At 40.9% G+C, this 24,329-nt stretch overlaps 1 protein-coding gene and 1 long non-coding RNA gene across 4 annotated transcripts; one reads left to right on the top strand and one right to left on the bottom strand.

The window, feature by feature from the left end:
• The first annotated feature begins 866 nt into the window (after positions 1-866).
• Positions 867-21,357, top strand: dnaaf11 (dynein axonemal assembly factor 11). Of its 2 annotated transcripts, XM_044135250.1 has the most exons (15): positions 867-927; positions 1,385-1,552; positions 2,198-2,275; positions 2,346-2,518; positions 3,054-3,214; positions 3,352-3,489; positions 10,145-10,222; positions 10,358-10,423; positions 10,659-10,728; positions 11,652-11,747; positions 12,164-12,249; positions 14,400-14,537; positions 18,373-18,520; positions 19,880-20,007; positions 20,797-21,357. In XM_044135250.1, exons 1-14 carry the CDS (start codon positions 918-920, stop codon positions 19,886-19,888), a joined length of 1,419 nt encoding a protein of 472 aa, XP_043991185.1. In that variant the 5' UTR covers positions 867-917; the 3' UTR covers positions 19,889-20,007; positions 20,797-21,357. The 2 variants fall into 2 exon arrangements, with proteins under 2 accessions (XP_043991185.1, XP_043991186.1); XM_044135251.1 differs by lacking the exons at positions 14,400-14,537; positions 18,373-18,520; positions 19,880-20,007; positions 20,797-21,357 and having other exon boundaries at positions 10,659-10,723.
• Positions 3,869-13,630, bottom strand: LOC122841800. Of its 2 annotated transcripts, XR_006372453.1 has the most exons (4): positions 12,652-13,630; positions 12,429-12,545; positions 8,120-8,203; positions 3,869-4,101 (listed from the first exon to the last, which is right to left on the bottom strand). It is a non-coding gene; the product is annotated as an uncharacterized LOC122841800 (long non-coding RNA). The 2 variants fall into 2 exon arrangements; XR_006372452.1 differs by lacking the exon at positions 3,869-4,101 and having other exon boundaries at positions 7,932-8,203.
• Positions 21,358-24,329: the final 2,972 nt, after the last annotated feature.

The raw sequence follows: 24,329 nt of genomic DNA, 5'->3' as shown, positions 1-24,329 counted from the left end.
CGAGAAGAGAGTCGTACGATAATGACCAAGTCATAATAATATAAGAATATCAATATAAGAAGTTGAACCGTAACATTGTTCTCTATATTGCACGACTTTATTCCCGTAATCAATGACTTTATATTGTCGTAATTCTATGGCTTTATTATTCTCGTACTTTTTCTTCGCCCTGATGCTCCGTCTAAAGGTGAAATTAATACTCAAGCAGAAGAAATGTTTTTACGCCAGAAACAGACAGTAAAATGTGTGACAGCGTTTCTGGAGTGTAGCAGAAAATTTAAGTTTAAGTAATGTAGAACCATCACCCCGCATGTCGTGGAGGAAAATTTGTGAAATCAATTAGTTCATGAGAAGTAATTGTGCATTTCAGAACCAATTAAAAAAAAAAAAAATCTAATATTTCATTTCTATTTCTAATTCTAGTTTAAATTCAAAAAATACTTTATTAATCTTAAAGGGAAAATAAATGTTATTGTAACTCCTATTATTTAAGAAAAACTATAGTAAAAACTCAAAAGTAAATTGCATAAAAAAGTAAAGGTTTCTTTATTAGGAGACAAAAAGACAATAAAACAAGCACGAGTTGCTTCAATAAACGTACAAATTCATCCATTATATAAAATAACGATGGTGGAGAATCTACCTTTAAAGATCTAAGCGGAAGTATGAACTGACGTCTGATTTATTGATCAATTTTGACTAGATCCTATCACTTTTGTTACATTTAAAGACTCATTAATACACTTACCACTCAATTGTTTTTTTAATTCTTAATTTTTGACTAGTTTTGTGATCATTTCAAGTTAAGAAAGTAAAAGCCTTTAAATTAGTTTTGAAATGTTTAAAATGTCCTACAGAATTTGAACGTAGCATAAAGTCGGTTTCCACGGCAACGCGTCACAACGACTGAGACGAAGATGGTTTACAGTAAGTTTAGGGGAAAGTACCGAAAAACTAATAAAAATAGACACTTAACGTCTATAAGCTTAATTTTACTGTTAACTTTTGGATTTATTTGACTTTAAATCATATTTCTTTTAGGTTTTTTGTTACAGTTTGTTTCCGGTTCATGGAAAATAAATGCTAGTTAGCTTAGCCGCTCAGTGGCGTTCTTACGTAATGAAATAATAAAGTTCTGGTTTCCAGAACTTTATTATTATTTTTGAAAGACCATGCGTAAAATATAAATATCACTGATCAATAGAAATAAGTTAATTATAATATTCCAGTGGTTCAAAATAGTCTTGTGTTGAATTAATTCATGAGGTTGTAGGTTCTGAGAAATCCTGACATGTTTTAACATAATAATTTCATCATAAACATTCAGAAATGCTCCATAAAGTCACACAGGACTTTGTGAACTCCATGTTTTTTCCCCATCCAGTCACAGAGGAGCTGATCCGGCGGCGGGCCGAGCACAACGACTGTGAGATCCTCTCCCTGGAGGAGGTTTCTCTGCACCAGCAGGACATCGAGCGGATCGAGCATGTGGACAGGTGGTGCCGGGAGCTGAGGATCCTCTACCTGCAGAACAACCTCATCCCCAGAATCGGTACCGATTGGTTTACAGGAGACACGGAAAACACAGTTTATTACAGGGTTCATTCTGTATCATCTGGGGCTTTAAGTGATTTATTTGAACTATTCTCCTAACAGGGTGGAATAATAATTATGCAACATTCAGTAGAAATTATTTTTTAAAAACTGGAGTTTGAATTTATTAACCCAGAAATGGTAAAAAATGACTCAAAACTCCTCAGCTAAGAAACTCAGGAAGTTTAATGTCAGTTTGTTTAGTGAGTTCCAAAACCGGTTCTGATGAGTTATTATAATATAATCGGTCAAATATTCATCCAGAATTATGCTAAAATCATATTGATAGATACACAAGTGTCTGGAAAAGGTGAAACCTTTAAATCAAGCTTTAAAAATACAAGTGAGGGTGTGAATACTTTTGATTAGAGACGCAGTTTTAAAACTCATATCATTTCATTTTATTCCCTTAAAAAATAAACTTTCAAATGACTCATTAAAATCCCTAAATTAAAGCATACGTGTGAATGTATGGAAACCATCTGCTTCTCTGTTGGATACGGCTGATTTTAGTGGTCCACCAGTTAAAGAGCTGCAATTACTGAGTTCCTGTGGAGTTTTAATTGCTTGATCTTTTATAGTTCAGTCTTTTCTGATGTTGCAGAGAACGTGGGGCGCCTGAAGAAGCTGGAGTATCTGAATCTGGCCTTGAACAACATCCAAGTCATTGAAAACCTGGAAGGTGTGCGCGCTGAGCCGACCCCGCAGGCCCGTTTTTCAGAAGCAGACTCTGACTTTGCTCCTGCCTTCAGGCTGTGAGAGCCTCAGGAAGCTGGACCTGACGGTGAACTTCGTGGGTCTGCTGAGCAGCGTGGAGTCGCTGCAGCACAACGCCCACCTGAGGGAGCTCTTCCTGGTGGGGAACCCCTGCACCGAGTTCCAGGGCTACCGGCAGTACGTGGTGGCGGCGCTGCCTCAGCTCAAGGTCACTGCACTTCCTCAAACTTCTTCAGCAAAACCGTGATTTTAAAGAGGTTATGCAAAGTTCACATTTTTTTCCTGCTGCATGTGCTGTACAATGGCTGCTGGAAAACAAATGTTTTGTTGTTGACTTACTATCCTGAAACCACTTGCTGCATTCTGGTTGGTTGAAGCGGATGCTCCACTTCTTCTTTTAGTTGCATGGTTGTACAATTGAACATCTGCTTGCATTTATTTAAATGTGTAAATGTTAGGGGCGTGGCCAGCAGCTGCTTATTTGGACATAAGGTGACAGAGGCCAGAAAACAGCTAACAGACAGGCAGAACTGAACAGAATAAAAGCTAAAAGTATTTGTGCAAAAAAATTTGATTAACAGGTTTTGTATAGGCCATAAACCTACGCTGACCTGTTCCATGAAGCATAATAGCTTTCCTTTAAATACCTTTCAGGATTTAAATCTTGATTTGAAGGCAGTACTTGCAGCTGAAGCTAACTGGTTAGCATCCAGAAGTCCCCTGTCCTGTGTGTCCGTCTCCAGTGGCTGGACGGGACGGAGATCAGCCGGTCGGAGCGGATCAGAGCCTCGCAGGGCCTGGAGCAGGTGAGGAGGCGAGTCAGGGAGCAGGAGCAGGAGTACCTGAGGAGGAGAGAGGAGCAGAAAGAGGAGGCTGCACGAAGAGACAAGGACAGGAAACCAGAGTGAGTTTCAGCAAGTGGAGTTATTTCTATCAGAAGAACAGAGTTTTGATCATATTTCTCCTTGAATTCAAGATCTGGAGCTGAAAGTAAACCTGGTTCAAACTTTCCCAGATTGTCTGAATGTCTGCGTGTTTCAGCTCACAGGACGACAAGGAGAACCTGCGGAGCGCCGAGGAGGAGGAGCAGGACTTCTGGCACACGCCCTGCTCCTTCACCCCCGAGTCCCGGCTGGAGGCGCACCGCCGCCTGGAGGAGAAGAAGAACGCCAACAGGAAGTGAGTGAACCAGTTTCATCCGTTTTATCCTCTAAACGCTTTGACTCCATTTGTGTCAGACGTTGGATTTAACACAGAGAAGAAGAATCCCAGTTCTGTTTCATGAGTCTGACCTACAAATTATTTAGCTTTTCTTTTACAGTAAATTTAAAAGAAAAGCTTTTAAATTTACTTTTCTTTGGCTTTAAAGTTAGAGTCTTTAAAGCCAAAGATTTTAACTTTATTGTTTTGGAAACAGGAAAAATATGAAATTATTTTATGGAGCAATTCTCCGAAACATTCAGAATAATTTTGTTGAGAAAATTGTCAATTGTTTCCCGATCCTGCAGATTATTCTTGTTCTTGTTCCATCAGATTCTGGATAAATAAACATCTAAAACATAGATTTAAAAAACATATTAAATTATGTATTTACACATTGTTTACAAAACCAGGCGTTAAACAGGAACCAATTATCCAACAACTCAAAATATGACCTTTATCTGTTTGGATGTAGTTTAGGATCTTGGCCACAAGGTGTCGCTATAGCACCTGTTTCTATCTCTACTGGTGCAGAAACTCTGAGCAGCTGATGTCACGATTCTTCCTCCCATTTTTCATACTTTCTTCATCCTTGAGGAAAATCAGAGAAAAACTCAGAGAAAAGTTGCAGGAAGGAAGCAGAGATGAAAACAGATTCAGTTCAAACTGGATCAGGATCCAGACAGCAGTATCAGTTTAACAACAAGGCAGAAAGACGGAAACCTTCAGTCCAGGTAGCAGAAACATCTGGACCTGTCATCCCAAACCACAGAACCAGAACTGCTGGTACCAGCTTATAGATTTCTTCTGTTTTGGGTTGGATTCAGATTTATCCAGATTTTAATATCAGACAAAGAAAACCTGAGTAAATACAAAAACCGCTTCCAGGACGCGAGTCTATATCAGATCAGATGATTTTACCAAATGTGATGGTAAAATAATAATTCATTAGCCGAATGCAACCAGATTCGACTTTTCACACAAGTCTGAACGACCCGATTCTTTTCACTCAACACTCTGAATCTGAGCCACTTCCATATGTGGAGCTAAATTGTTCCTTCTAGTTGTCAAAGCGTCGGCAGTCTGAACTCTCATGTCGCATTTTATCCGACTTCTTCTCTGACATGAAACATGCGTCTTAATTTTGCACCAGAAGAAGACAGACGATAAATCAGAGAATTTCTCATCCATTTATTTGACATAATTTGTCTTTTTATGATCGACCAGCCTGCTTCCTGTTGTCAGACGGGTTCTGTTTGAGTAATTTAAAGAAATGCAGCCATTTTCAGTTTAAAGCGAAGCGGCAAAATCAAAGGAGGTGGATTAGCAGAGCTAGGAAACAACTGATGGAGTCTCTGCTGCTGGGATGTTGAGCTGCTAGCATGTCATTACAGCCTTCAGTCAGAAGCCTCTTCAGAGTCGTTGTAAGACTGACTGCTACTGGAGCTCCTTCTTGGCCACAGCATCAACATTCATTCTTTTGTTCATCAATCTATTGATTGATCTTTTGGAATAAATTACAGAAAAAACAAATTTCTTTAAAATAATTTCTTTACACGCTGAAGGTTCATCAGAGGAAGAAACAACTAAATGAAATAAAAAACAAACAGAATAAAATGTTTGTACATGTTGCCGTTGAGCAGAGTGGATGTTTTGCTCAGAACCGAGAGCGGGTCTTCGGATCATGGCAGCATGATGCAGCTGCTGCAGGGAATCGGACCCGTCCGTCCTCAGCAGATGAACAGATGTTGGACTTTAATCCGACGTCAGCAGAACAGATTAGAGCGTCTGCTGCCGAGTCCGCTCAGGTTAATTAGGAGCTTAACGGGCCGATTGTTCTGAGAATGTTCTGGTGACGTCGGACCGAACAGAGACCCGCCGGGTCAGCGGGAAGACAGGATGTAGCCGCTGGACGGACAGAACTGGACCTGGAGTTCTGCTGCGGCCTGCTGGGCCCGGGTTCGGAACAGAACCGACGGGTTTAGAGGTGAAGGTTCTGGACAGAACAGACGGGTTCCAACGGGAAGAAGGAACTGTCCTCTGCTACGACCGACAGGGAGTCGACAGGACAGAGGAGAGAGGAACCGGCAGCAGAGTGGAAACAAAGAGTCGATCAGGTTGATCACATCAATGATCTGATCACATCAATGATCTGATCACATCAATGATCTGATCACATCAATGATCTGATCACATCAATGATCTGATCACATCAGTCATCAGACGTCCAGCCTTGGAGAAAGCAGAGGAGTACTGAGCAGGTAAAGTACCCAAAGTTAATGGCAGCATTAAGTTTCTTCTCCCTGCAGCCAGTTGATGTCCGGGTTGATTCTAGCGTTGGGTGTGTCTGCGTTGGTTTCTCAGGCTGTGGTCAGGAAGGAGTGGTGGCCAACGCTCCAAACTCATTTTGCACCTGGACTGTTGGGCAGACAGGCTCTCTGAAATCTCTCGGTACATTTCTTCATCATGGGTTGGGCTGACCAGTTGACCCTCACAGGTACTGCCTTCGCTCATCCAGTCACGTAAATCAGCCAAAGCACCAGATCACTTGTACCAACACCTGGCTGGGCCTAGATTGTAAAATAATAAGAAGCTGCCCAGACTGTGCAAATCGAGATGAATCTGGACGGGGCAGACCGAGGAAGAACCAGTTAGAGCCGCTCAGAGAGAAGAACCCACAGTCCAATCAGCTGGTTCACAGAGTGAGAACTGTCCCTGCACTGCATATGATTTAAACTGGTTTCATCTGCAGGTCTGTATGATTTAAACTGGTTTCATCTGGTGTCTCTTTATGATTTAAACTGGTTTCATCGGTTGCATTTGGGCCGGCTGTGGATCCATACCAGTGGACGTGAGTCTTTATAACCCCGTGAATCAACCCCACTGAACCATTAAATGATTAGCGGATCAATCCCTCACCTCACTGCTGAGCATTTTATGCTACCTGATGTTGAAGGTGTTCAACCAGGACAGGAAGCTGATAACAGAACCAGTCCTGCTGATCCTGCGCTGTTGGGATTAAAGTATGTCGGCTGTTTCCTCGGTTAAAGGCTGCGTCCGTCTCTTTCTGAAGGTCCGTTGGTGTTATCCGGCCGCCTGGTGGAGCATCACTCTGTTGTTCTGTAACTGGAGTCGAGGGTGTAGCTGTGATTAAAGGCCACACAGATAAACCTGACGGGGAAACGTCTATAGGCTGATTATAAATCCATAAACTCTCTGAGACTGCCGGGTCAGACCGGACCGTCTGTGTTTAACGCCTCCAGACCAACCAACAGACCATCCCACCTCTAACTGGATGATTCGGGTTTCCCGTCAGTCTGCAGGATTGACTCGGTTCTCATGTTTCTGTTTGTTGTTCAAAATAAAACCACACAGCTCAGATTTAGGCTCTAATGGAAACAGGGTCAGAACAAACAGACAGAGGAGAGAAAAAATGTCAAACGGCTCAATTTTTGTTGTGTTTTCTGGCACAGAAAGTCGTTACATCCGCTGTGGTGCAGTTTACCTCTGGATGTCCACTGGTTTGCACACAGAGCCTTCAGAAAGTCTCAGTTTTCAAACTGCCCATGAGGACAGAGCGGCTTCCTGCTGACTCACAGCTTTCAGCTTTCCTGACACCTCAAGCAGCAGAACAGCCGAGCTTTGGCTGATGAATGATCCTGCTGGATTACTGCTCTCTGCTGCTTCGTCTGCTGCCAAAGACCTGGAGGTGTTTCTGATCAGTCCTCCAAATGTTTAGCACTGCAGTCGGAGTTAACCCACACTCTGAAAAGTAAGAGATTTCAGAGTCTAAAAAGAACCACTGACTCCATTCATGGTGTCGCAGGAATGTCAGGAGAGATGAATTTCCTGCTGCTGTGGTTGTTTCTACTGGAAGGTCGACCAGGAGAAGATTCTGTAGAGCTGAGACTAAAAACACAAAGACGCTTCAAGGTCAAAGAAACGGACAGCCTGACTAATGGGGACAGCTAACTGAGCTGCATAGAGACGGTGCAGGTGGAGATTAGCATGAACGGTTCCTCTGAGGTATCATCTGGTCTGCTTCCAGTCCGTGTTGAGTATGTTTGGACCTCTGCAGAGTGAAGTACGCCTGAGACACCTGGTTGGCCTCCGGTCCTCTGACAGTCTGAAAATGAATTCATTCGACCAACCGCTGAACCTCAGACCCGAACCGTACGCTGCCAGCCTCACTTCTGACCGCTCACATCGGTTCAGGACGTCATCGTCTCCACTTGGGGTTTGTGAATAACCAGAGGTGTCCAGGGAGGGAGCCAAGTCAGGACCGGTGCTCTGGGCCTGGTGTCTGGGCCGCCGGACCAGGACCAGGACCAGAACCAGGACCAGGACCAGAACCAGGACCAGAACCAGGACCAGAACCAGAACCAGGACCAGAACCAGGTCCAGGACCAGAACCAGGACCAGAACCAGGACCAGGACCAGGACCTGGACCACTGGGGTTCCCTCTGTCCTGAGCTGGAAGAGCCCGGCTGGACGCCTCCGTCACGTAAAACCAAGCGGATGAGTCGACGAGTCTTCAGAGGACTTGCTTCCAGGACGGACTCGGTCGGCTCATGGCTAACTGGAAACTGTCTGAAGAAATCATCCTCACCTCCTGATCCACTCAGGCCAGCAGAGAGCTGTCACTTCTGATGTCTGCATGACTCAGCTGTTTGAGACTCCTCTTCTCACCCATCTGAGGAAGACATGATGCAGAGCCAAATGTCACCTTGTCAACAGCAGAGAGAAGCTGCTGCATGGACAGAAAGACACCGATGAGGATGCTCATTTTGTCTGGATTCAGTCAAATCTCATTTCACAGCTTTAATCATTTTAAACCTCTAAACCTTCACCCTGGTCACAGACTTCCAAACCTGCAGGATTTGTTCAGGATTTCTGTAGGATTTTGGTTTAATTTCTAGTTCAAGTATCTTAGGACACTTGAAATAAGACAAAACTAACATACAAATAACTTTTCAATAAGATATAGGAGCTTGTTTTAAGTCAGTAACTTCTGACGTAAAAACTTTTTAACCTTTTTTGTTGAGAAAGTTATAATTCCACTGGTTAGTTAACAAAGATATTTTTCTGAATTCCTGGCATCCAAGTAATTGTTTCTGTAACTTCAAACATGAAATTGCGATTCGACGTGAAAAAAGAGAAAACGGTGCAACAAAACAACTTGATATTCAGCCTGGCAGCTCGTTCTTCATCTCTGCGGCTCTGAACTCCTCACCTCTGCGCTGAGCAGACTGAAGGCTGCTAGAGGTCGGGCAGCTGACCCGCCGCAGCGCGCTAAACGCTCACCTGCCTCAGACACCGACGCAGCCATCTGCTGCGCGGCGGGTCTAATGGACGGACGCTTGAGGAGCGTGTTTCACCGCAGCCTCATGCAGCTGAAGGAGAGCGAGGAGAGGCCGACTGTAACGGCAGCAAACACTTTGACTCACGTCCAGCTTCAGGAGGAAACCGTAGAAAAACAGACAGAAAACTATTTATACAGATTCAACCCTGATTGACCTGGACATAGAAATAAAAAATTTAAACAAAATGGATTTGTAGCAGAACTTTGGAGATTAAATTGTTTTCAGATTTCTTTTTTGTTTTTGTAAAGTTTTATAAAAATGTCATATTAAATATAAAGTTATTTTACATTTTGAACAAATATTATAAAAAATGACATGTCCTCTTCAGTCTCTAGGATAAAACCCAGAGTAAAAATCAGCTTTTTAAAGTTTAAAACAGGCATGTTGTAATATTACAACAGTTTTACGGCGTTGATGTGGAAACGTCAACCAGGAACAGAAACTGAATTAGTTAGGATGAATCCATGACCCGTTTTCAATGTTCCGACTGATTTAAGAAGATTGTTTTAGATTTCATGTAACTTCCAGTTCACCGACAACTTAGAGAGACTAAACCCAAAATAAATTTAACTTACTACAACTATAACTACTATATTTATGTTTCTGTTCAAATTGTGACATTTTAGTGTAAATTTTATTTAATTCTTAAATATTTTTGCCTGAAATCATCTCAGTGCTGCCCTCTGTGGACTAAAGTGTGGCTACTGCAGTTAAATGTTCCTATTGGTTGAACCCGACTTCAGGTTTAAAAGCATCAGAAACACGCCCCCTGGTGTACGAAGCTGGAATAACAAGCACTGCTGACGCTGATTGACAGCGTTTCTCAGCTTTGCATTGTGATTCATTTGCGGTGTGAACATGGAGCGGACTGGATCTCCTCTGCTCTGACTGCAGTGTTTGTGAAAGGGGCGGGGCTTCACTCAGTTCCTGCAGAGCCACTCCTGTTTTCAGAGTCACTTCTGTGAAAAAATCACCAGCTGTGTAAAAAGTTGCCAATTGTAGCAACACAGTGATAAATTGGCAACAGTGTACTCATCCTGACTGCAGCCCTGCTGACCCACTCGTGGCCACGCCCCTCTGTGTATCTTGGCTCCGCCCACTTCGGAGGGCTTTTCAGATGAAACATGGCAGCCCCTTTCCATGGCTTTGATTCTGGATCTGAACTTTCTGGGTTCTGGATCTGAAGTTTCTGGGTTCTGGATCTGAAGTTTCCCGTCTGCTCACTGAATCAGAGGTGAAGTGTGTCTGGATGTGGTTCTGTTTCTCTGCAGGGAACCAGAGAAGAAGAACAAACCTCCCAGGACTCTGATCACCGCTGACGGACGAGTCATGAACATCAACGAACCCAAGTAAGAAAGTCCGGGTTTTCCTTTAAAAGCAGTCAGAACTTCACATCTGGTGCTTTGACAGGTTCTGCTCTTTTCTGGATAAAATCTGACGTGACATTTGACCTGCATCCCTCCGTCGGGTTTCTGATGTGTCAGGTTGGCCTTTTCTCTGACTGAGGATGAGGAAAGCAACGCTGTTGTGTTGGACCTGGCTGTTTACAGGTGAGACCTGCTGGCAGCTGCAATATTTAAACTGGGTTTTAATTCTTTTATTTTATTTATTCTGATCTTCTGGGGAAAATGTCTAAAAACATAGGATGGATTAGAAACAGTATCTCTATCAGATCGTTTCTTGTTTTCCTAATAAATCTGATTTAATTTCACTGAAAACTTCAGTTTGGAAACTTGATCTTTATTCACTTGAGTGTAAGCTGACCTGGAGCGTCTCCTCCCTCAGACACATGGACACGTCCCTGATGGACGTGGACGTCCAGCCGACCTACGCCAGAGTCAGCGTCAAAGGAAAGGTGCTGAGACAAAACAGTTCAAGTTTTCACAGAAAGACTGAACTTTACAACAGGAAGCAGCCTGTTAGTGCTGAGTCATCGTTTCCTCTCAGGTTTGAAAACAAAAACTGATTAAAAGCAGCTCCTTTGGTTTCTTTAATGTTCCACCTACTGACTGTGGAGGTCCAACAAAAACAAAGTCATAACATTCAGCATAAAACAATGTGATGACAGCTTCTGTTTGTTCCACATGTTTATGAGATTCAACAGAAATTAGAGTGAAAATGTGGAAAATATTTTTATAAAATGTACTTCTAGGTTATTTCAGCAAAAAGAACAGAAACGTTTTCATTCTTCAAATAGAATAAAAAGATTCATCTGAATATGAAGAACCAGATTAAAATGATTTCATTGCTTTGTCCAGGTGAGTTTGTTTATTTCTGGTTTGTGATGTCATATTTCTCTCAGCAGCTGTGAGGAAACCAACGCAGCGCTTTAATCTCCCACTGATGATGTCAGAACCATCAAACATCTGGATGATCATCAGAAACTTCGCTTCTTCCTGCAGCAAACATTTCAGACGCTGCAGGATTTATGTGGGCTTGTTTTATGCCAGGAGTCGTCCTGGTGGGGCGGGTGGGGTGATTCATGCTGCGATGCTTCACCTCGGGCTGTCAAAAAATCTCCTTTAATACGAGCTGGAGGAGGTTTCCTGTCTGCCCACAGATCCCAGTTAGCCTCCCAGTCTGGAGTTAAACCAGTTTGTCCTCCAACCTGAATCCTGTTAGTTTTCCTGGGATTTCTCTGCTGAGATTGATTGTCGATCTATTCTGGAAGTGCGTCTATGAAAGGCTGGAGTAATGAATGAAGCCACCGGGTCGGCGCCAGAACCGGGTCGCTGCATTAATCTCACTAATTACGGTTCTGAATTATTGACCTTGCAGATGTTCCAGGTGGTTCTTCCTGCGGAGGTGAAGCCCGACAGCTCGACGGCCCGGCGCTCCCAGACCACCGGACACCTGGTTCTGACCATGCCCCGGGTCGGTACTGCTGGCTCTGCTTCTGGTTCTGTCCAGGAACTATGGGGCAAAATCAGGGCCATAAAATTCGCTCATAAGAAAAAAAGTTTTGTTACTGAAAAAAAAAGTTGAATCTGAAATAGTTTTGAACTTTTCCTTCATTTTTCAGTTTAAATTTTTTTTTCAGTGTCAATTTTGTTTCTTTTTTTGGTTTTTCTCTTTAAATTCTGTCCAAAAATCAACAAGATGATAAAAACATAACAGTTTGGATAGAAAATATATTTTTTCTCTAAAGAACTGAAGTAGCTTGATCTTTGTTTTTCTGCTCTCCGTATCGATCACTCTGTTCAGGTTTTATTTGTAAATCAGTAAATCTGTGTCATCTCTCAGACTCACTGTTCTCATCTTCAAACCCTGACCTTTGACCTCTCCCTCAGGCTGAAGGTGAACTCAGAGTGAAGAAGCCCGTTCCTCGCCAGCGCCGAGACGCTCCGAGCCGCGGCTCAGCAGAGGAACAGAACAGGTGGGACCGTGACCCGGAACCCAAACCGGAGCTCTGACTGTGAACTTTAACCAGAACCTGAGCAGAACCGGCTTGAAACGGGTCACCGGGCACAGCGCCGTGTCCAGGAATAACAGGGACACTTTACAGAAACCCAAAGTTTCTTTGTACAGAAGTAACAGGGTACATTAGAAACTTACTGGTTACTTTACTACGTTTCCAGAAGGTGAAGGTGAAGGTGAAGGTCCAGGTCCAGGTCCAGGTTTCTGGAACCGGCTTTTTACCTTCCGAGACGTCCCAGCTTATATTTCCAAGTCCTGCAGTTTTAAAAAACAAAACAGAAAAATGTGACTGTTGAATAGAAAAGGACGCAGCAGCAGACAGAAATAATCATGTTTAAACCTGAAGTGTTTCCTGACTGACCTGCAGATCGTCCTCTGATTATCTGATCAATAATCCATAATCAATCATCCAAAGGATTCACCGCCTCCTGGCAGCATCAGGGTGAACCACAGGCTGCTGGGAGAGCTTCCACCGCCTGGAGCTACTCCCACTATCACACCATCATCATCATCATCATCATCATCGTTTATAGTCGCTTCCTGTCCTTCATCTCTCCCCATCAAACCCCATGCAGGCCAGTCCAGGACCTGCACATGAAACCTGGCGACAGGTTAGCAGCAGCTGCTGACTTATCGCACCATGCAGCCGATCAGAGGCCGACCTTTGACCTCTGGTTCTGCCACAGATCGGACACCAGCAGGAACGGATCTGAAGGACATGATGAGGTCTGAATGGATTTTAGAATAATGGAAAATCTCCCATCATCTGAACCCTGCAGCTTCCTGAAACCTGAAGTCAGACACGATCAGCTCCCGATGATTAACTCACTAAAATGAAAACTGATGTACGGGGAGGGATGGCTCCTCCTCACCAGAGGGGGCAGCAGAGAGGACCACTGTCTGCTCCACCCAAGAATGTTTTTATGATTAGCAGAGAAGCTCTTGGCTCCATTAAAAAACATTATTATAAAAAAGATACCAAATAAATAATTTGAGCTAATAATACATCCTATCCGAACAAAAACAAACTACTCGGAATGGGAACCTGAGCCTAAAACGCTAGCTACGCTAACCAAAAGCGCTAATCATAAACAGTAGACATGCTAATGCTAAAGTGCTAACGTGTATCACGTTGATACTCACCATGAGGAGCCTCTCAAAGCAAACCATTTTTTAATTTATTAGTTTAATTAACAAATGCTGTTGAAAAAAGGTAAAGAGGAAACAGAACTGCTGCATAAACAGACTTCAAAATAAGAGCATGAATATAAACCTCTAACTGAGCGCTTTTCAGTCGATAACCAAAACTTTGACGCAGATGTTGAACTTTATTCAACTAAAGGTTTAAGGAACAGCTGAGTAAATTAAAGCTCCACATGGACCAACGTCTTTTGGACTTCTGCTGTGAAAACCTGAGGTGGTTCTGAAGGCTGGAGGAGGTCCGAACCCGTGAAGTGACCCGTGACTCATCAGATTACAGTCCAGATCAGGAAGTAGTTCAGCGTCTCAGCATCGACCGTCTCTGTCTGGTTCTTATCTAAAGGTGAGCTGATGGACTTACAATCAGATTCCTCAAAACCCGACGGATCACCAGACACTGACCAGAACCGGCCCGTCCAATCAGAACTCAATTACATCCTCATTACCAAAGCTGGAGCGATGACACCGCCACCTCTCTTCTTCTGTGGTTTACCAGGATGTTCAGGAGAAACTCAGTCACAATGTGAGGTTCTGACCCGAAAGCTGTCGAGTTCCTGATTCAGCTTAAACCCGTTTCTCTGGTCCAGCCTGCAGTTTTCCTGCAGCAGCGTTTCTGTTCCTCAGTGAAACGAGTCGGGACGTTTTGTCCTCTGGAAGCCGAATTCCCCTCTTAATAAACCAGCAGAAGGAGGTGAAGAGGTTCTGCTGCTGTTTGCCATCAGCTGCTGCACACGGATCCAACCAGCAGAGCAAAATCAGCAACTTTTACTGTTTCCCTCAACCTGATCTCTGCTGATTCACTGTGGCTGCAAACACAATTAAAACATGGAAGCTCTGATATTTAAAGAGTGTAAAATGCATCCAAACTCAGTTCCAGTTTTATTTCAAAACACATTTCTCTGTTTTCAGAAAGGATAAAATTCCTGAGAGGCTGGACGTTGATCCCAGTAAACGTAAATCTGTGGATATCGCCAACATCGTGCCTCAGCGGAGCAACGGAGAAGATCTTCAGCAGGAACCAGATGGAACAGCAGAACTCCCTGAAGGGTTCGTGGACGACCCCGAGGTTCCTCCACTCATCTGACATGTTTTAAAAAACACTGTTTCACCGCCGTGCTACACAAAATGATGAAAATCCTGGTTAAGTGATTTTAATTGTCTTACAGCAAAACAAATATTAATGTTTATAACAAAACCTCAGAAGATTCTGACAGAAAAAACTTTGATTTCAGTAAAAAGATTTTCTTCTGGACAGTTTTTGGTGTTTTATTCTTTTAAAAAAATCCTTTTTCTTAATCTTAAAGTACTGAATCCATATGTATGCTGTAAATATTAAGACCAAACCAGATTTATCACCTCGACAGACAAAAACAGGTAAATATAACTTCAATCAGTTATACTGACCTTCACCTTTAATTGCTTTTTAATTTGATTGTCTTTAGTTTGTGACAGATTCTCTGTGGTAAACTGGGGTTTTAATATTTTAGTGGTTGTCAGTGTTATTGATCTCAGATCGAAGAATCAGTGGAACCTCTAAAGAGGAAGCTGGCAGCCTCACTGGACGTTCAGAAGAGTTTCTGCAGCTTTTCCCCAAACTTTGAGCTCAGTGTGTGCCTGGAATCATTTCATTTCTCTCTAAAGAGAAACTGTTAAATTAGTTTCTAACTCCTCAGAGGAACGAGGCGTGCTAACTGGACGCTAAAGTTTCCTGTTTCTGATCTGATGAAGGCGCAGAGGTTTATTCGTCTCTGTCAGCGGCTCTTTGACCTTATTGGCCTCAACAGGAAACCTCCAATCTGAAGAAAGAAAATATCGTCAGAGTATCTGTTAGCTCAAATATTAGCTTAGCCGTTAGCTCAGCTGTTTCCCTTAAAATGTTAGTGCTTGTTTGCTTGATTTTGAGAAAGTATAATATTTGCTTAAATATTCACTTTACTCTTAACTTGATCTGTAACTTATTGGTCACTTAAATTGTGATCTTGCCTGAAGGCTAGCTCTTCTATTAGCTTGTCCGTTAGTTTGTCTGCTAACTCAGCTCGTAGCTTCTTCTTCTTTTGGGTTTTATTAGCGGTTACCAAACCAACTAAAGTTGCCCAGCTGTTAGCTTCACACCTAGCTTTACTTTTAGTAGAGAAGTTGTTAGCTATGTAGCATGTTAGCTTAATTATTACATGACTATTAATGCTAATAGCGTGATTGTTTACATGACTTTGTGATTGCTGTCTCACTGTTCAATGTTGCCTTGACTAGCAACTGTTTATGCAACTGTTTGCATGAATGTTAGCATTAGCGTAGCTCAAGAGGTTCTTGACTGTTAGCTTGACTATTAGTGAAATTTTAGCTCAGCTTTCATTCTGTTAACGTGACTTTAATTAGTTAGCTAGCTTCACTGTTTTCAGTGTTTAGAGAGCTGTTAGCTTACGCGTAGCTTATATTGGCATGACTGTTTCTTAAAATGATGGAGTTAACTGTCATGCTAACAGCCATTTGTCTGAGTGCTACCCTGACTGTTAGGTCAAAGGTCAAACATGAGAATTAATGAATTAGAGTGTCACTAATAAGGCCGAAATGTTTTCAAGACAAAAGTCCAGTTATCTTCCTTTTAAACTTTTACCATGAGGTTAGCATTAGCTTAATAATTAGGGAAGCAGTTAGATTTAATATTAACTTAATTGTTGATTTTGCTGTTAGCTCAGCAATTAGCTTGACTGATGATTATGTGTTGCTAGCAGTTAGCGTAGCCTCTCTCATACCTGACCTTTGTTGACGGATGTTTAGCTGCAGCTGGTCGACCAAAGTTAGTTAGTTTCTTCTTTAAGTGAACACATTCCTCTCATTAATTCATCAGCTACTAAAATCCTGACTTGTTCTCTTCCCTGATTTAATTTTGTGCTGCAGCTGAAGAAAAATCGATGAGCTGTGGCTGTTTTTTTGTTTTTTTGTTTGTGGTTTTAGGTCGTTGTGTTGTGATGCTCGGCCTCAGGTTCGGATCCTCTGCCAGGCTTTGATCAGAAGCTCCTCTCTGCCCAGAGGACTTAAACTTATTCTTCAGCTCGCTCTTCTCCCCTTGAATCTCAGCTGAACTCTCCTGAGTCTTCACTTTCCTCTTGAGTTGTCACCTTAAAAAGCTCCGAGGTCGCTCCTCCTCTTCCTCGCCCTCCTCTTCCTCCTCTGTACGCCTGCAGGAATCGTTCTGCCTTCCTGACGGCTTCACTCTTTTATTATCCAGGCTATATTTGGACTGTATGCGCTGTACAGCAGGATGTTTGTCTTTACTGCAACCTGCAAGTACATCAAACCTCCTGCAGCCTGGAGCTGAACTCTGGTAATTCATTTCTCCAGATTTACTGGAAAACATCTTTATTAGTTATTGTAACCCAGAAATGAGTTGATAACTGATAACCGATCAGGTCTCTGCTGGCGTCAGATTTCTGATTTATTGGTAATAAATGCCCTGCTCTGTGCAGTAACTCAGTGTGCGCTTCCCACTTCCACAGCTTTTCAGAATGTTTATTTATAGGAAATGTGTTGCTCATCATTTTTATCAGGACTGAGAGGAAAAAAATTAAATCAACTTCATGCAAATAAAGTTTACGGCTCATGGAAAACATCAGCTGTAGGTTTCTGAGCAGTTTTAGGAAATGTTCAGAACAAATTCTTCGGTTAACCAGGAGACAGTTTTGACTTTGAATAGGCCTTTTTTTTACATTCTATTTCCAGATATATGATTATGATCTAATTGGTTTAAATATTAACATTTTTCTAGATTATCCTGAGATCATCAGGGCATAAATCTTGTTTTCTAATAAGTTAACATAAAATTAGTCCATTGCCTCAAAAATGTAACATTTTTCAAACTAACTCCTTTTGCACTGATTGAGATTTTAAAGGTTTTATGAATATCAAGGATTTGATGTCAGTGTTAAATTAGATAACTTTAATGTTTCCCAGATTGAGTTGGATGAATATAAAACAATATAATCTGTAGAGAATTATTTAAAAAATCTGAACAAGAATCAAACCCTGGAGAATTCATTTCATTCTGGGTTTTGGTTCATTTCAGACATTTAAATCTGTATTTGTACTGTTTATGGTCTATTTTCTCCCTGATATTCACCTTTAAAGCAGATTTAATCTAATCTTGTGGGGTTTTTTTTCTGACATGAATCAGCATCGTTGTTAAATCTCTGTTGTTCCCATAAATCTGTAAATTGTTCATCAAATTGTCTGGAAGCAGCTTAGAAACCATCATCAGGGGTATTTAACAGCTGATTTAACTGGTATTTACTGTCACACTGGGACCATTATGTCAGGGTTAATGGCTGAGTGCTTTGCTCATCCTGACTGACTGGTTTTTGTGGTCACACTGGTTGTAATGGTTGGTTTTCTTCCTGTCCTCAGTTTTGAATTAAACTCTCTGTTGTTTTATTGTATTTTCCTCATATGATGATTTTTCTCAGTGACCCAGTTCTTCGGCGCTGCTGGGTGATTTTTTTTTTCTGACTTTTTGAGGAGCGTTTCTTCAGTCAGACGGCGAACGCTAACGTCTGCTAGCTTCTCTTCCACATGAAAAACCCTCCAGCTAAATGTATAATTCAGGCTGAATGTCTCTGGTTGTCTCTACAATCATCCCGGAGGTTGGAAAGACCCATCAGATACGTTGCTGTAGAGTCAAAGGTCTTGATTATGGAGCCGTGAACAGACGATGGCTCCTAAATATGTGATACAATCTCAGATATTTACAGCTCATTGTTTACCGCTGCATGACGCTTCCAGATCTGTAAGTATTCCTCAGTCTTAATCTTTGTTCATCTTCCTGTTTTATCTTCTGCTATTTTCTTTCCTCCGTCTCTGTGAGATGAATTATTTAACCTGCCTTCAGGAACCCTCCCTGTCTCCATCTTTGCGTCCTGAACTGCAGCCAAGGACAGATGTGGGGTTTCCTCTGCAGCAGCGCCATCAGAAGCAACCAATCACAGGAGGAACCTGACTCCTGCTTTCGTTTTTATGAAGTGCTGCCACAGCAAAACGTCAGTAAACACGCAGTGAGCTCCGCTGTTGCTTTTACAGCTAGCTGTAACAGTTAGCTAATCATTCTGAAGTTCAGTTTCAAGTTAAGCACATTAGCATCCTAGCGTTTCGATTAGCATGCTGGTGTTTTTATGCAAATAGTAGCATTAAGATGCTATGGTTAACATTTTGATGCTAACAGCACCATTAGCATACTAAGCTTTCAGTACTGTCTATAAGTAGCATGCTACCACTAATATTTTATGCTAATGTTTTAAGGCTAGTACAGAAATTAACAGACTAAAGGTGACATAACAGTTGGTTAATATTAATAGTCTGAAATTATGCAAAAATAAATGTTAGCACGCTTACATTTATGCTAACAGTATTAGCCTGTTTCCATGCCAACACAAAAATTAGCTCACTGACATTAGCATTCTTTCCTAGCAGTTTGCTAATAGAAAAAATAGCACACTAACGGTAGCTTTCCAAGTGATATTGATATTTCTAATGTAGGTTATGGAAATATTAGCTCACTGGATGAACTCCTGACTCAACTGTTCACATCTTCTAGTTCTAAATCCAAAAGCAGAAAGTTCTCCAGTGAAGTGGGTCAAATCATTTTCAGACAGCAGCGGTTGTGAAAACTGAATAAATCCCCTCACATTAAAGGAATAATTTCTGCATCCTGCCAGCCTTTATTTTGGGTTTTTAAACATTGAAACATGTGACCCGCAGGTTCTGTCGGTTTCCTGCTGCATCCATTAATAATGACTGAACAAAAAGTACAGCAGCATGTTTGCTCACTTCCAGCTGCATTTATTGTTAACAAACACTGAGAGCAGAAAACTGTCTGTGAAGAGAAAGATGGCAATGTTGAAACTGGGAGAAAATGGAAAATCAATGTTGACCAATCCATAAACATTAGGACCGTCTGGAAGACGGAAAAACTGAGCCGCCGACCGCTGGTTGGAGAAACGCTTTGAGAGCCGGGAAAGAGTGGAAGCAAAGACTCTTCACCTTCTGTCTTTGTTTTATTTTATGTTATTAGGAAAATGATCCTATTTCATTGTTGCTTCAGAGGGTTTCTAGGCTTCTTGGTGCAGTTATTTTTAGATTTTCTTCTACACTTCTGAGCTCTGATGTAACATGAAAAAATGAGATCAATAACAGTGAAGGTCTGAAAATATTTGATCAAATTGGTCAAACTGATCCTCGCTGCTCTTCAGATCGAAGTGATGAATCTCCTGGAACCTTCTGGGTTCTGGTTCCAGGTTTAGCTGCGTGTTGTGAACCTGCCGATGCTCTGAGGTCACATGTTGATTTATGCCGCTCGGTGTGAGATTGATGTGTTTGTGTTGTTGTTTCTGCTGACTCAGCAGATGTGATCTTGTGTCAGTCCTGCAGAAGACGACAGCTGGACTCATTTTTCATGGGAGCAGTTTGATTCATGGCGGCTTTACGTCGATGTTGGGCTCCACCAGGAAAATCCACCGATCATCTCAAGGTCAAAACCAAATGAAATCTGTTTGTTTCTACCTTTAATTTATAATCTCTTGTCTAGAATCCAATCTCTAAACCAAGAAAATGTTTTATTTTTATATTTGCTGCATAATTAAGCCTAAACAGTCCATCAGATTTTATTAAATATAATGTGATGAAACTTGTAAATCATATTTAGATCAAAATTAACTTCCAGTGCAGCTACAAGTGGTTTGATGATGTTTTTCTAGCAGAACGAAACACAAAATGATGGATTAGACCAAATCTCTAACAAATACAGACAAACTACATTAAATTAATGAAGCAAACACTATTTTTAAAAATGCATTAAAGTTAACCCAAACATAATACAATACAAGAACTGTCATGCATGCTAACTAGCACACTAATTAGCTAGCTAGCATGTGTAAACCACTGGCAGAAATCTGAATGCTGTTGCATTTTTCAGTAGCATGAACAACCAGGCATCAAAAATCTGGATGCAGTTAAATAATCAGGATCTGCAGCAGCACTGAGCTGGATTTGAACCGAAGGTTTTTAAAGCTAGCTTAACTCAGGCTAACAACTCCTCAAGAACGCAATAATGTCAGATTCATTTTGGGTTTTTACCAAAGTGTGAACGGTAATATTTCCAAAATAACAAAACAATACGACTTTAAATAATCTCATTCAGGGTTAAACACAAACATCATTTGTTTGTCTTCCAGCTGTTTTGTAAAACCAACCTGAACTTGTTTCAGTTAACCTCACTCCCGTCTACAATGAGAGGATTTCCTCGCCATCTCCTCCTCAGCTGGTCGTGTTGCTGAAGTCGTCTCCGTCTTTGTGTCTTTTAACCCCGCGCTGTGAAAGTTGGATGAGCTGGATGAATAAAACATGACGGCTGAGGAGTCGACCACGTCATGCAGATATAACGCAGTGCCTTCAATTATTCACCAGCTGGATCTCTGACAAAGACCCAGGAAGGATCCTCAGTCTGGGTAAACAGGAAACAATACCTGCAGTCCAGCCAGCAGCAGCATGCTAGGAAAAAACACACATTTTACTAAAACGAGATTTCTTTTGTCTCATGATTTGTTTTGGTTTTTTGAACTTTGGTTTAGTGTCGCTGTAATGAAGTCTGAATTCTACAGCCATGAAATGCCAAAGCCTCAACATTGATGATAGAGATTATGATAAAACTGAAGTCATGCTTTTAGCATTTTGTTGCAGTTTTCAGACTGAAAACATTCTATAAAATGAAACCATTTTGGTTCGTTTTCCACAGTTGTAAAGTAACACGTCTGTACTTGTTGCATAACTAATACTATGCATTTTAAACTTCATCTAAATAAAAATATGTTTTTAAGTCTTATACGGTCTGTTTGGGCATTTACCTCTACTTACCCACTCAGGGTCACTAAGTCTGACTTAGCATTTAGCAATCAAGTCACCTAGCTTTCCAACAAGGCCATTTAGCTTAACCTAGTTTAGTAGCATGTTACTTTAGCAACAATTTGTAGCTTTGCAATCTGTTAGCTTAGCTTTGCAATCTGTTAGCTTAGCTTTGCAATATGATCAACAACCTTCGTTGATCAATGACACCATTTAGCTTAACCTGGACTAGCGACATTGTCAGTTAGCAACAATGGATTCTGTAAAGTTTGCCAGTGGTTATTTAGACTTCAAGAACGTTTGTTTAATTCTAACAATGAAATTAAGAAACAATTGTTTAGCGCTGCTCCTCCTGCTTCCAGTGAAGTTTATTCTGGTTAAAATTGGGCCGATTTTAGACGTTATTAAAGAGCTCCTGAAAAGTAGAAAGTATGATCTTGCTGAGTCTTTTAAAGTTTTTATCCTGCTCAGGTTTGTGTGAGTCATCAGGGAGGATCCAGCCGGTCCAGTCAGGAGTCTCTGGACTCTCCTGTCACTCCGATGTCCAGCTCAGCCTCAACGTCCTCGCCACTCAGCCGTGAAGCTTCAGCAGAATAAAACTTTCAAAAACCTTCTGGTACAGGACAAAGGTGACGAGGCGAGAAAGCAGGAAGACCTGGAAAAACCCAGAGGGACTCCGGTTCAGATCCGCTGGTTCTGAAACACAAACAAATCACAAAACATCTTACACAGGAAGTGACATCAAAAACAAAGTGAAAAAAAACAGAACATATGGAAAATATGCTTAAACTGCTTCAAAATTAAAGTCATATAAAATATATATTTAAAGTTGTTTAAAATATGTATTTTGTAAGTTTAAGAAAAAACTTTGAGCCAAAAGTTTGGAAAGTTGGAAATTCAATTCAATTAAATATTTTTAATTCAGCTTAAAAATACAATAAACTAAATATTCCCTTTGCATAGTTCTAGCAATGATAACGTAGCTATGCAGTATGCTAACTTAGCTTAGGTTAGCAAAATGGCGGCCTCACATTAGGCTAATGTAGCCTAGCTTAGCATAATATCAATAGATAACTTACTTTAACTTAGCAAGATGAATACTTGTGTACTCAGTTGTCTTTATTTAGTCAGGTTAAATACACAGCTAGCGTAGCAGTGTTTTAATGTAGCTAGCTTAGCAATATGGTGACTCAGCAACATTTTCTCTTAGCTTAGCAGCAACAGAGTCACTTACCCAATTTAGAAATGTTGTAACTTTGTTCAATTTAGAAAAATAATTACTTAACTTAGTGTGGCAGATTATTTACTTTTCCTAATTTGGAAAAATGGCACATTAGCTTAAAAAAGGGGTCTCTTATTTAACATCTAAAATAAGAAGTCTGGAGGGTTTTTTTTTTACAAACTTACAACATTATAGCCCCTTCTGTCTTTTTGTCTAATCAGAAAGTCTAACATCTTGTTTTTTTAAACCAGCTTTGAATATAAAATACACAAAACAGTAATTAATAACCGGTTGCATGTTTTTCAGTGTTACATAAAGTCTATTTTTTGCAGTGCACAAACAAAAACATTTTCTTTGGATATTTAAAACAGTTTAAAACTGCAGAACCCTGGAATGTAAACAGAAACAACCTCTCTCCATCTCACTGTTAGAGGAACCCAGATTATGATTTGTTTTAGAAAAATGAATTTTTACTCATTATTGTGTGAAAAAGGAAGAAAACATAAAAGTCTGCAGAAGGTTTTATGTTCCCGTTATTTATCCAGACTTCACAAAGATGCAGGAACTTGAAGGACATATTTAACAAGTATGAAGAGAGCAGAATTTGCTGCAGTAAAGTCTAAAAAAAGCCGAACTCCAGCAGGAGGATTGATTTTTATGAGCAGCTATAAGAAGCAGCGCGGACTCTGAATCCCTTCTGTCCCTGGGAGGCGATTCGGAGCCGCCGTGACTCACCGGATCGTCCTGTACAGCAGAACCAGCACACTGGCAAATCATTGCTTTTTCAATTACAGATCTGTCCGGCCGCTTCTCATCCAGATAATTAGTCAAATCCACGACCGGCAGCGGTTAAGTAGCTAAAGGGCAAACAGACGTCAAACCAATCTATTTTAGGATTTCTCTGCTCCTCTGGGTGAATCCTGGTGCAGACGACAAAGAAAACATTCTCACATGTTAGGAGGGAAATAATCTGACAGTTTTTAATTAATAGGAAGGAATTAATGACTCAAAACCAGATCTTATAAATTCATGAAACATTTGAAATTACTTGTAAGTTAGTTTTGTTTTATTTAATGTGTAATTTAAGATCTTTTCACCAGAAACTAGACAAAAGTAGTTGGTAAGATTTTATGTTTTTACAGTGCAGATGGGCTTTCATCAACACAAAGATGAAAATATCTTCACTAAAAGGTTTGAATGTTGCAACTAGACGTCGTCGCTAAAGAGTTTATCTTTACAATAAAATCTTTTTTCAGAATGAATTTAATGTCATGATTTTTTTTCTTTTGGCCTCTGAACATTTCCCCAAATCAACCAAAACAACATCATAAACGACAAACTGCAACCAATCAAATTAAAATAAATACATAATAAATATAAAATACAATATGAATCCAGAAAGTAAAAGTCTTATAAATGTTTTCACTGAGGATTTTACTTTTTCAGTTGTAGACAAAAACAAAAACATAGTAAAGCATCATTGTGGTTATTCTCTACTTAAAACAAATGAAAACATGAAAAATGATCAATGCAAATGCAACAGACATGAGAAATAATTCTACATTTCATTTGTTCAAAAATGATTTGACCTGAACAGCAGAATTAAAGAAAATCTGAAAATTTTCAAGATTTTTGGTTAAAATAATCTAATGAATCCTCAAAATAAAAAGACTTAGAATGAGGAAGTTTGGAGATGATTTTTCGTTTTGGCGCCCCTCCAGCGCAGCGCC

Source organism: Gambusia affinis, linkage group LG12 (assembly GCF_019740435.1).
Source record: "Gambusia affinis linkage group LG12, SWU_Gaff_1.0, whole genome shotgun sequence".
Classification (NCBI taxonomy): domain Eukaryota; kingdom Metazoa; phylum Chordata; class Actinopteri; order Cyprinodontiformes; family Poeciliidae; genus Gambusia; species Gambusia affinis.
The sequence above is the reverse complement of the archived record's forward strand: the minus strand, read 5'-3'. Positions and strand labels throughout refer to the sequence as shown.